This window comes from Triticum urartu, chromosome 1A (genome assembly GCF_056163025.1).
Source record: "Triticum urartu cultivar PI428250 chromosome 1A, HENAU_Tu73, whole genome shotgun sequence".
NCBI classification, from domain to species: Eukaryota; Viridiplantae; Streptophyta; class Magnoliopsida; order Poales; family Poaceae; genus Triticum; species Triticum urartu.
Genome location: NC_141873.1, coordinates 424854628 through 424872858, shown reverse-complemented (window position 1 = coordinate 424872858; position 18231 = coordinate 424854628). Strand labels below are relative to the sequence as shown.

At 39.3% G+C, this 18231-nt stretch overlaps 1 protein-coding gene across 1 annotated transcript; it reads right to left on the bottom strand.

The window, feature by feature from the left end:
- Positions 1–1718: 1718 nt before the first annotated feature.
- Positions 1719–16324, bottom strand: LOC147991521 (uncharacterized). Its single transcript, XM_087538708.1, has 2 exons — positions 14233–16324; positions 1719–1759 (listed from the first exon to the last, which is right to left on the bottom strand). The coding sequence occupies exons 1-2, from the start codon at positions 16322–16324 to the stop codon at positions 1719–1721; spliced, it is 2133 nt and encodes a 710-aa protein (XP_087394834.1).
- Between the last annotated feature and the right edge of the window lie 1907 nt (positions 16325–18231).

The window sequence follows — 18231 nt, the reverse complement described above, 5'->3', positions numbered from 1 at the left end:
TGCATTTTATATATTGTTAAATTAACAACTTAGTGCAAAGTTTAATTGTGAAAAATGTCTAAATGAATTTTGTGTCTATCGTTGTAGATTAATGGCTCACAATATGTTCAACTTAGTGTTGGAGATATGCCCTAGAGGCAATCATGTATGATGATATTTCCTATGTGTTTATGAATAAAGATAGTCCTTGAACACTATCAATTATGTGTATCAGCAAGTAGATTACTTGTTTGTGGGACTATGCATTGTATGATGACTGTCCTAAAAGGTCCCTAGTCGAAAGGGCTGTGTGGACGCGCAGCCGACTAGACTAGCATATGACACGGTCGATGGCTTGGTGTCACTAGCCATGGAGCATTGGATGCCAACCGGATAATATGGACTTGCAAGTGTCTGGTCGGATTCGACGTAGTCGGATCCGAGTTGAGATAAGGTCCGAGTCGGACAGACCCAACTATGAGACGTAGCGATATGTCATCTGTAAGTCTCTAGTACAACATACGTTCTATGTCCTAAGACCTAAGCTGGCGCATGTACTCGGGATGGTGACAGACTTGCTTTGGGCCAACCAAATGCTACTCCGTGACTGGGTAGTTACAAAGGTAGGTTTCGGGCTTGTCCAGACCCATGCTGCGAGACATGGTCGAGCAAGATGGGATTTGCCCCTCCGATCAGGAGAGATGTACTTTGGGCCCCTCGTGTGATCCGACCAGGATAAGCATGGCCATGCGACAAAGATTATGAGATAATCTGGTTTGTGGTCGGCATCATTGGAACGAGAAAGAGGTCGGGCTAGCACAAGGATGATAGACTCGCCTTGAGCCCAACAACATATATCGTGTGGCAAAGGGAATAGAAGTATGATGTACATGTTCGCCTAACCAGCTTCATAGTCTGCTTGGTGTTCGACATGCCTTGCTAGGGGCCGCTACCAACCGTGCAATTTGGAGGTGATTCGAACTGCGACCAAGCCGGCTTGAACCTAAGGGGTCGCGCGCTTAAGGGAAGGAACCTACGAGGTCAGATCCGAGGACACTGGTCGGATGTGATCCGAGTTGTGTTCGGATTCTGGCTGAGTAGACTTATGGGCTTTAGGGTCCGTGCGAGGCCCAAGTGTTGAGCCCACGACGGACGCCTATATAAAGTGGGGGTGCGGCACACTCATGCGATTGATCGCTTTGGCGCTGTAACTAGGGTTTGCATGTGTTGCAAATTGCCACCTCCACTCGACCGCCGACTGTGTGATCGGACCTAGCAGTCCGCCGCACGGTGTTCCTCCTAAACGCGCGGATACCATTAGAGCGGTGCACTTGCGCCGCTCCGGCGAATCTATACGAGGGAAACCGACGACCGACTATTCGAGGGATATCGGACGAGGAGGAGACGTGCTGCCCCAACTCTTCCGCTGCACGACACTACGCGTCTAGTGGTAACGATATGTGATCCATCTCCCGTAGCATGTTCTTGGTTGTTCTACGTGTAGGGAATTTTTAATTTTCAGTCGACACACCCTACCGTAGAACCCAACACTTAGGCCCTATGTTAGAGAAAGAAAAGTTGGCTCCTAATGGTGGAAAGTATGCAGACTGGATCCGGAACCTGAGATTTGTTCTCGGGAGTGCTAAAAAGGAGTACGTGTTGGATCAGCCCTTGGGTGATGCTCTCGAAAAGGATACAACACCAGAATAAGTTACTGTTCACGCTGCTCGTAGTGATGACTATGATTCAGTCAAGTGCCTCATGTTAACCTGCATGGATCCTGAATTATACAAGTGTTTTGAATGATCACTACTCAATTCATGATTGGGTCACTGGATGTTCTGTACAAGAAGCAGGCAAGGATCGAACGTTTTGAATTAACCAAGGCCTTGATAGAATGCAAGATGAAAGAGGGTTCTCAATGAGTGAGCATATAGTAAAACTTGCATGCTATGTTGATAGAGTAGCTTCTCTAGAATTCGGAATTTCGTTGACACTTGGTACAGATACTGTGCTAGCTTCACTCCCCCATCTTATGATGGATTTATCATTAATTCAACATGAGTCAGATCGAGAAAAGTGCAAACAAGTTGCTTGTTATGCTCAAAACTGTGGAAGCTGGAATGCAGAAGAACAAAACAGTGTTGATGGTCAACAAGACCACTAGTTTCAAGAAGAAGGGCAAGTCCAAGAAGAAGAAATCTGTTGGATCCGGTAAGATCGAGTCTCAGAAGAAGAATAAGGGCAGAGCCTCTAAAGAGACTGAATGTTTCTAGTGTAAGCAGAAAGGACACTGGAAGCGAACTGCAAGAAGTATTTGGCAGATAAGAAGAATGTTTCTTCCGGCAAAGGTATAATCGTTATACAAAGTTAGTGTTATTCTACTTGTAAAATTTTGTATGTCATAAGTATTTGATACTAATCGGTTGTTGTTGTTTTGCAAACTGATACAAAGACTACAGAAAACTCACAAGAAGAGAAGAAATGAAGTTGTGATACAAGTCGGGAATGGTGATAGGATCGCTGCTCAGAGACCATCAAAGTCATTTGTTTAGTTTATCATCGAGATTTATCTTAGAACTAACATAATAGTTATTTTACTTTGAAGTTATGTAATGCATTATCATTTGGATTATGCAATGGATATTCTTATAGTTTTAAACAATAGTTGTTCGGATTGTTATGAGAATATGTTTTGATTAAACCTCTAGTTTATGATGGTTTATTCATGATGAATCTTGAAGCCTATGATCTATAACATTAAAGTTAAACGTCTTGAGAAGGCTGATGAAACCACTTGTGTGTGTAACACTACTTGGTTATATCGGATAATTAATCTTCATAGAGATGTAGAATAAAAGTCTTTTATTTGAATTAACTGAATACATTGTGATGTATAAATTTTTGTAAATATAATAGGGTGTGCTGGAAAATTATACTTCATGAAAGTTATGAGTAAATATGATTTACTCGATAAAAACATAAGGATTGGAATATTTGAAATGGTTCAAAAATGCAGGATGAAGATATAATATCATTATGACAAAGAATTCTTCTTCCATGAAGAAATATATCTAAGTCATAAGTTTGGCAAGCAATTGAATATTATTACCGATCTGCTTTTATTAAATATTGGGGATTTATAAATAAGGTAGGATTGTATACACTAAATAAATACACCATCTAAAGAGTCTGATAAAACTATAAAGAGTTATAGAATATTTCAGACCATTGCTTGATTGTAGGTTTCATATTTCTCACACTAAATTCTAAAGACAAAAGTGTTTATCAAGAGAATGAATATTATCGAGAAAAAATTACTCGTTAATAGAATAAGTGGGAGGATGATACAGCTTATTGAGATGATTGAATCTCCGGCTTAAGTTACAACAAAACTAAACCATCAATGTTCTGGAATACTTTTGTCTGCAAAACTAAGCAATAGAATCTACTACACAGGATGTAGAAGCTTCAGTTAAGATTGTAACAAAATGCAAAGGTCAGGGAAGATTAAAGAATCTACTGAATATTTCATCTTAGAAGAAGATGAAACTTGTGCACTACAAGGAAACAGTGATGGCGCCTAGCTAAGATAGGTATTACTCAAACCATTTAAAATCCAAACTGAAGTCCATATGCAAGAAACAAGTTTTGAACTTGTAGAAACCTTTAGAAAGTGTATAAATGGATCTTCGATTGTTCATGGATAATGATCCTGAAAGTAAAGTTTTACAAAGAGTTCTGTAGTATTGGAATAATTGATCTTGTCAAATCTCTTGTTAGTAGCAATACTAAAAGGTATAACTAGATTACAATGGTGAGTATTGTATATAACATATGAGCAACAAAACTAATTTTGAAAGAGATTTCAAACAGGATGTACATAAGATACAACCAAAAGGTTTTATTAGAATACCGCAATGATATAAATATTTCAAAGTCATATGTATGATTTGAAATAAAATATCAAGTAGCTGGTAATTTGATGAAGTAACTGGAGAATTTGAAATTTATCAAAAGACTTGTGGATACAAGAAGTTTAGTGGGAGCTCTATGGAATTTATGATCTTACATATGTATGACATATCAACTGATTAAAATAATATAAATTATTTATCACAAATAATATGTTTCTAAAGACTCAGAATTATTGGATGAAAAATCTATATAGATAGATTGAAACATCTAATTATACTAAGACTTGTAAAGTGACAAAAGTTCTAAAGAAGCTTAAAAGGAGAAAATGTTTTCTCAAAAATGTCACATAGCATAACACTATGCAGAAATCAATAGTTGACGAGCATGTATGGATGAATAAGATTCATCATGTGTGTTATCAAATGTACAAAGCCATATGTTTTGAGTAATTGTTAGTTGTAAGTAGATATCTATTAGATTCACTAGGGTAATTACTTAAAGTTGTAAAGTAACTTAGTTGGACAAAATCTTTTTGCTTCTTGTCTTTAGAGGAGATGAAGAGGTTGTTGTAAAAGTTACACAAAATACTTGTTGTAAAAGGTTACACAAGACAACTTCATGACTAATAAACTATCGGGTTATAAATTTTTGAAATATTTTTTCAGAAATGAACATAAATTTTGGATCAATAAATGATATAACTTGAGTCATGAGAATATATTTGTGGAATTGTTTCATGAATATTCGAAATAGTTCCGAGTGGATCCGGAAGCGTTTCAGGGTCACTAGAAGGGTTTTGGAGAGTATCGAGTAATACCGGGTATTAACAATAAATTATATATAGGTGGAAAATGTTTCCAGAGATGTTAAAATATATATACAATGGTCTAGAGGTATTCAGAACATTTTATATTTAATTTAAATATCAACGGGCCTTAAAAGGCCAAGAGGTGGAAGAAATTATGGGCCATGAAGGCCCATAAGGAAGTGGCGTCCCCTTGCCATATAGGTGGGGGGGGGGGGAATTGGACTAGGGGAGGAGTCCTACTCTCCTCCCCCTTGGCCGGTGCCCCAAGGAGGGTCTTTCCCTCCTTGGTGGTTGCCCCCTCCTCCTCCTCCAACCTATATATACTAGGGTTTTTGCTCTTTTGTATATACTCCCTTCGTCCGGAACTACTTGTCAAAGAAATGGATGTATCTAGACGTATTTTAGTTCTAGATACATCCACTTTTATCCATTTCCGCTACAAGTAATTCCGGACAGAGGGAGTACATGTTTTGGAGACTCCTCTAGTTCTTCTAGTTCTAGTTCTAGTTGGTCCTAGTTGACTAATAAGAGCTAGGCTAATCCTCATGTCCTCATAATTAGAAGCCATGTGTGGTTCTAATCTCCTCCCTCTAATTCTCTGGCGACGATTAGCTCTGGACGGTGAAACGCTACTAGATCGTGAAGGTTGCACGCTTGCAAACAAGTAGAGAGGTCGTGCTTTCAGTCTTCAGTTTGAGGCACTATTCGTGGGCGGTACGAGGGATCATTCATCGACGGTTAGAGGGACTCCAATTACGTTCTACACCGACACGTTCTTATTCTGCTGCAACTCGGTGATGGTAACGATCGTGATCCCAACCCGTTATGCATCTTCATATTGATCTTGGGTGATCGTAGGTGCGATTTTTTTTGTTTTCTACTACGTTTCCCAACACACCCCTCTCCCGCCCATTTTCTTCCTAACATCTCATTCTCCCACCCATGTTTCTTCCCACTCATTTCCCATATTTTCTGTTGTCTCACTCATTCTATACTCCCTCCCACACACACATGTTTTGTTCTGCATCATACCTTATCCAATTCTCCAGCCATGTCTGATGACCCCTCCTGTTGGTTTACTCTGATGATGAATCGTTTGATTTTGACATGTGTTGCAAATGAAGATGGGTAATAGGGGGGTTCCAAGTGTACCTTTAGATGAATTAGTTAGTAGTCAGAGGCACGTGATGGAGTTGGTATGTGTTTTTCCAAAGAAGTGCTCCACGAAAGGAACCCAAAGGAAATTCGACAAGAAATTTTTAGGTTGCATGGAAGCTAGGAAAGAATTTTTGAACTCAAATATCCCGTGGCACGCATTTGTGAGTTACCTGTTCACCCTAACCATCCAAAAAATAGTTTTTGCAGAAACAGCATGAGTACCACATTAGGTTAATTGATATTTCAAACTCCATTCAGTTAGTTGGTAGTGTCATAGTTCTAATTTTGTTCTTCTTACTATTTGTAATGTGTAGTGGTACCTTGACGCAAAGTTGTTGATTAAGGAGATCCATAACTCCGGGTTGATGAACATACTATGGGGCGGTATCATCCACGTACGGTGCAAGCTCTAAAAGCAGTAGATTAGGGGAGAGTTTTTGGACACTCAAGGACAATGATAACTGAATTAAGTCCACACCGCAATTAAACAAATCTTAGTAATCTTCTTACTTATGAGTTTGTACCCGATCATGTCATTCCTAGCCTGACTGACTATATCATTATCGTGTTGATTTTAACTATGCTACTTGGTCCTTATTCCCGGAGCATAACTTTCAACGATGAGCTAAGCTTACGTTGATTTCCTCGTCTTATCGTTCCACCTCGAACAACAAGATTGATTCCGAGTTGCCGTCATATCTGTGGATCCAATAATCTTCACTGCATCAGTCCTTTTGCTTGATGTAGTCACTGTTCGATTGCTTCTTAGTGGAGACTCTCGACAAAATTGTCATGACCACCACCAACATTTTGACTCCTTCCAGGATATTAATCGAATTCATGATGATAAGTGCCATCCTCGTCCCTTGGTAGTTTGAGTTACCATCGACAACATCCTTACCTTCCTTTCATCATAAACTTGTTCACGTTACGTATGCAACATGCTATCCAGCTTGTACTATGTTCTACCTTAAAGTATTACTATCTTTTATGTCAAGGATGTTGTGAGGATTGCTCCACCTCTTAAGAATTCTTGGTATAGTTATACTTCTCACCATCACCATTCTTTCTTGGTCCCCGTGTTGATTCTAACCGGGATACCAACAAGTGACAGTGCTGTTTGGATTCTGCCCTTCTAGCAACCCTATTGCTTAGAAGTTAATGGTCGACCATTCATTCTTAGAATAATCGTTATTGAATCACCATTCTAACATTGATCATGCTACCTATGCCCATATTTTGGGTGCACCTTTCAACCAATGTTTAATTGTGTATGTTTTCCTTGAACATACATCATTATGTCATTTGATCTGACAAATGTATCTCCTTGTTCACCTGATTGTGGAAATTCATCTTTTTGGAAATCTCGAGGAATTATCACCGAGTCCATCAGCCACCCCCTCATCCTCTACTTGGTTTAATGATGAACTCTTGTCTCAGAACTCGCTTCCATAGTTCATTTCCCGAGAATCTTACAATGCCATCTCGTCAATTTGTGTTGCACCTTTTCTTCTCACGCATCCTGAGTCTGAGGTATCCTGACACCAATCAGATCTGAATCTTGGTCAGATATGATGGTTGGAACATATTTCCAAGATTTTTAGCATTAGCCTTTGAAAGGATCGATATGGTTGACTAGAGGGGGGGGGGGTGAATAGGAAAATACCAATTTTTAGCATTTCTTAACAAATTAGGTTTAGCAACAAATAGGTTGTCTATATGTGCAACTAGGTGAACAACCTATATGATGCTAACAACAACAACAACAAGTACAACCAAAGGATACAACACAATAATAGCTTGCACAAAGTAAAGGGAAGAGATAACCACAAGTGGAGCCGGTGGAGACGAGGATGTGTTACTGAAGTTCCTTCACTTTGGGGGAATGATGACCCACAAGTATAGGGGATCTATCGTAGTCCTTTCGATAAGTAAGAGTGTCGAACCCAATGAGGAGCAGAAGGAAATGATAAGCGGTTTCCAGCAAGGTATTCTCTGCAAGTAGTGAAATAAGTGGTAACAGATAGTTTTGTGATAGGATAATTTGTAACGAGCAACAAGTAACAAAAGTAAATAAAGTGCAGCAAGGTGGACGAATCCTTTTTGTAGCAAAGGACAAGCCTAGACAAACTCTTATATAGAGAAAAGCGCTCCCGAGGACACATGGGAATATCGTCAAGCTAGTTTTCATCACGCTCATATGATTCGCGTTCGGTACTTTGATAATTTGGTATGTGGGTGGACCTGTGCTTGGGTACTGCCCTTACTTGGAAATGCATCCCACTTATGATTAACCTCTATTACAAGCATCCGCAACTACAACAAAAGTATTAAGGTAAACCTAACCATAGCATGAAACATATGGATCCAAATCAGCCCCTTATGAAGCAACACATAAACTAGGGTTTAAGCTTCTGTCACTCTAGCAACCCATCATCTACTTATTACTCCCCAATGCCTTCCTCTAGGCCCAAACAATGGTGAAGTGTCATGTAGTCGACGTTCACATAACACCACTAGAGGAGAGACAACATACATCTCATCAAAATATCGAACGAATACCAAATTCACATGACTACTAATAGCAAGACTTCTCCCATGTCCTCAGGAACAAAAGTAACTACTCACAAAGCATAAACATGTTCATAATCAGAGGGGTATTAATATGCATATAGGATCTGAACATATGATCTTCCACCAATTAAACCAACTAGCATCAACTACAAGGAGTAATCAACACTACTAGCAACCTACTAGCACCAATCTCGGACTTGGAGACAAGAATTGGATACAAGAGATGAACTAGGGTTTTGAGAGGAGATGGTGCTGATGAAGATGTTGATGGAGATTGCCCTCTTCCGATGAGAGGAGCGGTGGTGATGACGATGACGATGATTTCCCCCTCCAGGAGGGAAGTTTCCCCGGCAGAACAGCTCCGTCAGAGCCCTAGATTGGTTCCGCCAAGGTTCCGCCTTGTGGCGGCAGAGTTTCGTCCGGGAAGATGGCTTGTTATTTTTTCCCATCGAAAGACTTCATATAGCAGAAGATGGCCACCGGAGGGCCACCAGGGGGCCCACGAGGTAGGGGGGCGTGCCCAGGGGGTAGGGCGCGCCCCCCACCCTCGTGGGCAGGGTGTGGCCCCTCTGGTGAATTTCTTCCGCTGAGTATTTTTTATATATTTTGAAAATTTCTTCCGTGAAGTTTCAGGACTTTTGGAGCTGTGCAGAATAGGTCTCTAATATTTTCTCCTTTTCCAGCCCAGAATCCCAGCTGCCGGCATTCTCCCTCTTTATGTAAACCTTGTAAAATAAGAGAGAATAGGCATAAGTATTGTGACATAATGTGTAATAACAGCCCATAATGCAATAAATATCAATATAAAAGCATGATGCAAAATGGACGTATCAACTCTCCAAGCTTAGACCTCGCTTGTCCTCAAGCGAAAAGCCGAAATCGAAAAATATGTCCACATGTTTAGAGATAGAGGTGTCGATAAAAATAAAATACGGACATGAGGGCATCATGATCATTCTTAGACAGCAACTTATATAATTCTTTCCATATGATTTCTTATGCTAGAGTAACAATTCAATCACAAGTTCCAGTATGAATCATAAACTTCATTGACAACTAACAAACTATAATCTCAGTCATTGGAGCAATTGCAATTTATCATAACTTAGGAAAGAGTCAACATATAAGAGCTTTTCAGCAAGTCCACATACTGAACTATCATATAGTCTTTCACAATTGTTGATACTCATGCAATACTTATGGGTATGGAGTTTTAATCGGACAGAGAGAAAGATAGGGGCTTATAGTTTTGCCTCCCAACGTTTTACCTCAAGGGTAATGTCAATGTTAATAGTTCATGAAAAATCACATCCAATTAGCCATATATACCAGGATCTTTCCAACATACTATGCTTGCCAAAGTATAAAATGTAAAAAGGAAAGGTGAAGATCACCATGACTCTTATGCAGGGTAGGAGATAAAAGTAAAAGATAGGCCCTTCGCAGAGGGAAGCAGAGGTTGTCATGCGATGTTATAGTTGGATGCACAAAATCTTAATGTGAAAGAACGTCACTTTATATTGCCACTTGTAATATGGACCTTTATTATGCAGTCTGTCGCTTTTATTTCTTCCATATCACACGATCGTATAAAGCTTATTTCTCCCACACTAATAAGTCATACATATTTAGAGAGCAATTTTTATTGCTTGCACCGATGACAACTTACTTGGAGGATCTTACTCAATCCATAGGTAGGTATAGTGGACTCTCATGGCAAAACTGGTTTAAGGGTATTTGGAAGCACAAGTAGTATCTCTACTTGGTGCGATGAATTTTGGCTAGCATGAGGGGGAAAGGAAAGCTCAACCATGTTAGACGATCCATGACAATATAATTTATCTCAGATGTAAGAAAACATAACCCATTATGTTGTCTTCCTTGTCCAACGTCAACTCTTTTAGCATGTCATATTTTAATGAGTGCTCACAATCATAAAAGATGTCCAAGATAGTATATCTATATGTGAAGACCCCTCTTTCTTTATTACTTCCTATTAATTGCAAGGATGACCAAAACTATGTTTGTCAACTCTCAACAAATTTTATTCATTATACTTTTTCTATGTGAGCTCATTACTCTCCATAAGATCCATATGATCTCTTTGTTTCCTTTTTATTTCTTTCTCTTTTCTTTTATTCACTTAAGATCATGGCAAAAGAATCAAGCCCTTGACTCAACACTAATCTTTATTATATATAGCTCATGGACTGGATTACATAGAAGAATTATAAAGCAAAACTCACGACTAGATCATACTAAGAACTTTTATTCTACTAGATCAAGATATTACCAAAAGGATCGAACTAAGAAAAATGGTAAAGATAAAAGTGATGGTGATACGATACCGGGGCACTCCCACAAGCTTGGTAGTTGCCAAGGGGGGGTGCACATACCAGATACTCAATTCTTCTTTGTTGGTGGAGACGGTGATGCTTTTGTTGATGGCGTAGGTTTCTTCCTTAATTTACGATTGAGGACAGAATTTTGGTCCCTTAGGTCCTCGATCTCCTGCTCCAGGCTCAGTATCTTTTTGCATAGTTCCTGTTTGTTTTCCTGCAAGAGGCGAAAAGGGATAAACTCAATCTTAGGTTTCTTTACTCTATCAGGGAGGCTTGACTTTTTAAACTCCACATGCATGTCCCCAGGTTGAGGTAGTGGGACTTCATCTTCATCTGAGCTCGTCTCCTCCTTTCCCTTAGGTTCATAGTCCTCCTCTTCTTCCGTAGTCCAACCACAATGCTCCACCTCCCCATAGACTTTAGGATCTGCAAGGTAATCAGCCACATAGCTCTCTCCTTTCGAATCCTGGGACGACATGTTGCTCAAATCTGCAGCAGGATGGATCAAAACAAAGAAAGGAGATATTTGCGTGATACGGGAGTCAAAACCTCCGGGAGATTATATAATGAATTTTTATCGACCAATATACGTAACGTGTATGAAAAAGGAGTCCGGAAAGCGCACGAGGTGTCCACGAGGTAGGGGGGCACGCCCAGTAGGGTAGGGCACGCCCTCCACCCTCGTGGAGCCCTCATGTCCTTCCCAGACTGCTTCTTATTTTTTCTATTTTTCTAAATATTCCAAAACGGAGAAATATTGCCTTAAAAACTGTTTTGGAGTCGGTTTACTTACCGTTCCACATACCTATTCCTTTTCGGAGTCTGAAACATTCCAGAAAGTGTCCCTTATGTATTCCTCCGGGGTTACAGTTTCAATAATATTGGTTTCAACATTTATGGGATTACCTAAGATATAATGTTTGATTCTTTGACCGTTAACCACCTTCGGATTTGTGCCTTCGAAGTTGTTGATATTTATGGCACCGGAACAATAGACCTCCTCGATAACGTAAGGACCTTCCCATTTAGAGAGAAGTTTTCCTGCAAAAAATCTTAAACGAGAGTTGTATAGCAATACATAATCACCTACATTAAACTCATGCTTTTGTATCCTTTTGTCATGCCATCTTTTAACTTTTTCTTTAAACAACTTGGCATTTTCATAGGCTTGGGTTCTCCATTCATCAAGTGAGCTAATATCAAATAACCTCTTCTCACCGGCAAGTTTGAAATCATAATTGAGTTATTTAATAGCCCAATATGCCTTGTGTTCTAGTTCGAGAGGTAAGTGACATGCTTTTCCATAAACCATTTTATACGGAGACATACCCATAGGATTTTTATATGCAGTTCTATAGGCCCATAATGCATCATCAAGTTTCTTGGATCAATTCTTTCTAAATCTATTAACAGTCTTTTGCAAAATTAATTTGAGCTCTCTATTGCTCAATTCTACTTGACCACTAGACTGTGGGTGATAAGGAGATGCAATTCTATGATTAACATCATATTTAGCAAGCATTTTACGGAAAGCACCATGAATAAAATGTGAACCACCATCAGTCATTAAATATCTAGGGACTCCAAATCTTGGAAAAATAACTTCTTTAATCATTTTAATAGAAGTTTTATGATCAACACTACTAGTTGGAATATCTTCTACCCACTTAGTAACGTAATCAACATCAACTAAAATATGTGTATATCCATTAGAGGAAGGAAAGGGTCCCATATAGTCAAAGCCCCAAACATCAAATGGTTCAATAACGAGTGAATAGTCCATAGGCATTTCTTGACGTCTACTAATATTACCAATTCTTTGACATTCATCACAAGATAAGACAAACTTACGGGCATCCTTGAAGAGAGTAGGCCAATAAAAACCAGATTGCAATACCTTATGTGCAGTTCTATCTCCAGCATGGTGTCCTCCATAAGCTTCGGAGTGAAACTTGCGTAGGATCTGTTCCTGTTCATGCTCAGGTACATAACGTCTAGTAATACCATCTACTCCTTCTTTATAAAGATGTGGATCATCCCAAAAGTAATGCCTCAAATCATAGAAGAACTTTTTCTTTTGCTGGTATGTGAAACTAGGTGGTATGAATTTAGCAACAATATAATTAGCATAATCAGCATACCATGGAGCAGTGTGAGAAGCATTTATGACATTTAATTGCTCACCAGGAAAGCTATCATCAATAGGAAGTGGGTCATCAAGCACATTTTCTAACCTAGACAAGTTGTCTGCAACGGGGTTCTCAGCTCCCTTTCTATCAACAATATGTAAGTCAAATTCTTGTAGCAAGAGAACCCATCTAATAAGTCTAGGTTTAGCATCTTTCTTTTCCATAAGATATTTAATAGCAGCATGATCAGTGTGAATAGTTACTTTAGAATCAACAATATAAGGTCTGAACTTATCACAAGCAAATACAACTGCTAAGAATTCTTTTTCAGTGGTAGCATAATTTCTTTGAGCATTGTCTAGGGTTTTACTAGCATATTGAATAACATTTAATTTCTTATCAACTCTTTGCCCTAGAACAGCACCTACAACATAATCACTAGCATCACACATAATTTCAAAGGGTAAATTCCAATCAGGTGGTTGAACAATAGGTGCAGAGATTAATGCTTTCTTAAGTATTTCAAATGCTTCTACACAATCATCATAAAAAACAAATGGTATATCTTTTTGTAATAAATTAATCAAAGGCCGAGAAATTTTTGAGAAGTCCTTAATGAACCTCCTATAAAATCCGGCATGGCCAAGGAAACTTCTTATACCTTTGATGTCCTTGGGACATGGCATCTTTTCAATAGCATCAACCTTGGCTTTATCAACTTCAATACCTCTTTCAGAAACTTTGTGCCCCAAGACAATACCTTCATTAACCATAAAGTGGCACTTTTCCCAATTCAAGACAAGATTAGTTTCTTCACATCTCTGCAAAACTCGATCAAGGTTGCTCAAGCAATCATCAAAAGAAGATCCATAGACGGAGAAATCGTCCATCAAAACCTCACAAATCTTTTCACAAAAGTCAGAGAATATAGCCATCATGCATCTTTGAAAGGTAGTAGGTGCATTACATAGACCAAAAGGCATACGTCTATAAGCAAAAGTACCAAAAGGGCATGTAAAAGTAGTCTTTGATTGATCTTTGGCTAACATAGGTATTTGAGAGAAACCAGAATAACCATCTAGAAAGCAAAAATGTGTATGTTTGGATAATCTTTCTAGCATTTGGTCGATAAAAGGTAATGGGTAATGATCCTTTTTAGTTGCCTTATTTAATTTGCGGAAATCAATTACCATCCTATAACATGTTATAATTCTTTGAGGGATCAATTCATCTTTATCATTAGGAACAACAGTAATACCTCCCTTCTTAGGGACACAATGGACATGACTTACCCACTGACTATCAACAATGGGATAGATTATACCTGCCTCAAGGAGCTTTAGTATTTCCTTTCTTACCACTTGTTTCATTTTAGGATTCAGCCATCGTTGATGATCACGAACTAGTTTAGCATCTTCTTCCAAATTAATTTTATGTTGACATAGAGTGGGACTAATGCCCTTAAGATCATCAAGAGTATACCCAATAGTAGCACAGTGCTTATTTAGAGTTTTCAGTAATCTCTCTTCCTTATGCTCTAAAAGGTTAGCACTAATAATAACAGGATATATCTTTTTCTCATCAAGATAAGCATATTTAAGAGTATTAGATGACGGTTTAAGCTCAAACACGGGATCACCCTTGGGTGGAGGAGGATCCCATAAGATTTCAACATGCAAGTTGTGTTTCAAAATAGATTCCTGTTTAAAGAATACTTCATCTATTTCCCTTCTTTCATTCATAAACATATCATTTTCATGGTCTAGCAAATATTGTTCTAAAGGATCACTAGGAGGTACGACAATACAAGCAAGACCAATAATTTCATCCTTACTAGGTAATTCTTCTTCACGGTGTTGTCTACTAAATTTAGAAAAATTAAATTCATGAGTCATATCATCTAAACCGATAGTAACAACATCCCTTTTGCAATCTATGGTAGCATTAACAGTGTTCAGGAAGGGTCTACCAAATATAATGGGACAAAAGCTATCTTGTGGGGAACCAAGAACAAGAAAATCAGCAGGATATTTTGTTTTCCCACACAAGACTTCAACATCTCTAACAATTCCCATTGGTGAAATAGTATCTCTATTGGCAAGTTTAATTGTGACATCAATATCTTCTATCTCAGCAGGTGCAATATCATGCATAATTTCTTTGTATAAGGAATGAGGTATTGCGCTAGCACTAACACCCATGTCACATAAGCCATGATAACAATGATCTCCTATTTTAACAGAAATAACAGGCATGCCTACCACAGGTCTAGGTTTATCTTTAGCACAAGGTTTAGCAATTCTAGCAGTTTCATCACAGAAATAAATAACATGCCCATCAATATTATCAGACAAGAGATCTTTAACAATAGCAATATTAGGTTCAACTTTAACTTGCTCAGGAGGTGTATATGTTTTAATATTGCTTTTACGAACCACAGTTGAAGCTTTAGCATGATCCTTTATCCTAACAGGGAAAGGTGGTTTCTCAACATAAGTAGTAGGAACAATAGGATCATTATAAGTGACAATATTTTCTTTAACTTTAATAGGTGCAGCTACTTTTACTTCTATGGGAGGATGATATTTAAACCACTTCTCCTTGGGGAGATCAACATAAGTAGCAAAAGATTCACAGAAAGAAGCTACTATCTCAGAGTCAAGTCCATATTTAGTGCTAAATTTACGAAAAACATCGGTATCCATAAAAGATTTAACACAATCAAAACTAGGTGTCATACCTGAATCCTTACCTTTGTCGAGGTCCCAATCTTCAGAGTTGCGTTTCATTCTTTCCAGTAAATCCCATTTGAATTCAATAGTCTTCATCATAAAAGAGCCAGCACACGAAGTATCAAGCATGGTGCGATTGCTATCAGAAAGCCGAGCATAATTTTTTTGAATAGTCATTTCTCTTGAGAGCTGATGATTGGGGCATGGATATAACATTAATTTAAGCCTCCCCCAAGCTTGAGAGATGCTTTCTCCTTCGCGAGGCCAAACATTATATATATAATTGCGATCACGATGAACAAGGTGCATAGGATAAAACTTCTGATGAAATTCCAATTTCAATCGTTTGTAATTCCAAGACCCCATATCATCACATAGCCTATACCATGTCGATGCATCTCCCTTCAAAGATAAAGGGAAGACCTTATTCTTAACAACATCTCCGGGTACACCTGCAAGCTTAAATAATCCACAAACTTCATCCACATATATTAGATGCTCATCAGGATGTTTTGTTCCATCTCCTAAAAAGGGATTAGCTAGCAGTTTTTCTATCATACCCGAAGGAATTTCAAAGCAGCCATTTTCATTTTCAGTAGGTTCAGTAGGTTGAGGAGCAACTCTTTGCTCTACTGGTCGGGGTGAAGATACCCCGAACAAGCCCCTTAGAGGATTACTTTCCATTGCAACAAGTGACAGTAAATTTCAGCACACTATATAAATTTTTCCTTACCAAATTCCACCTACCAAAGGCGCTTCACTCCCCGGCAACGGCGCTAGAAAAGAGTCTTGATGACCCACAAGTATAGGGAATCTATCGTAGTCCTTTCGATAAGTAAGAGTGTCAAACCCAACGAGGAGCAGAAGGAAATGATAAGCGGTTTCCAGCAAGGTATTCTCTACAAGTACTGAAATAAGTGGTAACAGATAGTTTTGTGATAGGATAATTTGTAACGACCAACAAGTAACAAAAGTAAATAAAATGCAGCAAGGTGGCCCAATCCTTTTTGTAGCAAAGGACAGGCCTGGACAAACTCTTATATAGAGAAAAGCGCTCCCGAGGACACATAGGAATATCGTCAAGCTAGTTTTCATCACGCTCATATGATTCGTGTTCGGTACTTTGATAATTTGGTATGTGGGTGGACCGGTGCTTGGGTACTGCCCTTACTTGGACAGGCATCCCACTTATGATTAACCTCTATTGCAAGCATCCGCAACTACAACAAAAGTATTAAGGTAAACCTAACCATAGCATGAAACATATGGATCCAAATCGGCCCCTTATGAAGCAACACATAAACTAGGGTTTAAGCTTCTGTAACTCTAGCAACCCATCATCTACTTATTACTCCCCAATGCCTTCCTCTAGGCCCAAACAATGGTGAAGTGTCATGTAGTCGACGTTCACATAACACCACTAGAGGAGAGACAACATACATCTCATCAAAATATCGAACGAATACCAAATTCACATGACTACTAATAGCAAGACTTCTCCCATGTCCTCAGGAACAAAAGTAACTACTCACAAAGCATAAACATGTTCATAATCAGAGGGGTATTAATATGCATATAGGATCTGAACATATGATCTTCCACCAATTAAACCAACTAGCATCAACTACAAGGAGTAATCAACACTACTAGCAACCTACTAGCACCAATCCCGGACTTGGAGACAAGAATTGGATACAAGAGATGAACTAGGGTTTTGAGAGGAGATGGTGCTGATGAAGATGTTGATGGAGATTGCCCTCTCCCGATGAGAGGAGCGGTGGTGATGACGAGTGCGATGATTTCCCCCTCCGGGAGGGAAGTTTGCCCGATAGAACAGCTCCGCGAGAGCCCTAGATTGGTTCCGCCAAGGTTCCGCCTCGTGGCAGCGAAGTTTCGTCCGAGAAGATGGCTTGTTATTTTTCCCATCGAAAAACTTCATATAGCAGAAGATGACCACTGGAGGGCCACCAGGGGGGCCACGAGGTAGGGGGCGCGCTCAGGGGGGTAGGGCGCGGCCCCGCCCTCGTGGGCAGGGTGTGGCCCCCATGGTGAATTTCTTCCGCTGAGTATTTTTTATATATATTCTAAAAACGTCTTCCGTGAAGTTTCAGGACTTTTGGAGCTGTGCAGAATAGGTCTCTAATATTTTCTCCTTTTCCAGCCCAGAATCCCAGCTGCCGGCATTCTCCCTCTTTATGTAAACCTTGTAAAATAAGAGAGAATAGGCATAAGTATTGTGACATAATGTGTAATAACAGCCCATAATGCAATAAATATCGATATAAAAGCATGATGCAAAATGGACGTATCAGGGAAGTATGTCTCCGTTGTAACGGTGTGGAGGCACAATGCTCCCCAAGAAGCCACTAGGGCCACCATATTCTCCTCACGCCCTCACACAATGCGAGATTTCATGATTCCACTAGTGGTGCCCTTGAAGGCGGCAACCGAACCTTTACAAACAAGGTTGGGGCTATCTCCACAACTTGATTGGAGGCTCCCAATGACACCACAGAGCTTCACCACAATGGAATGTGGCTCCGAGGTGACCTCAACCATCTAGGGTTCTCAAACACCCAAGAGTAACAAGA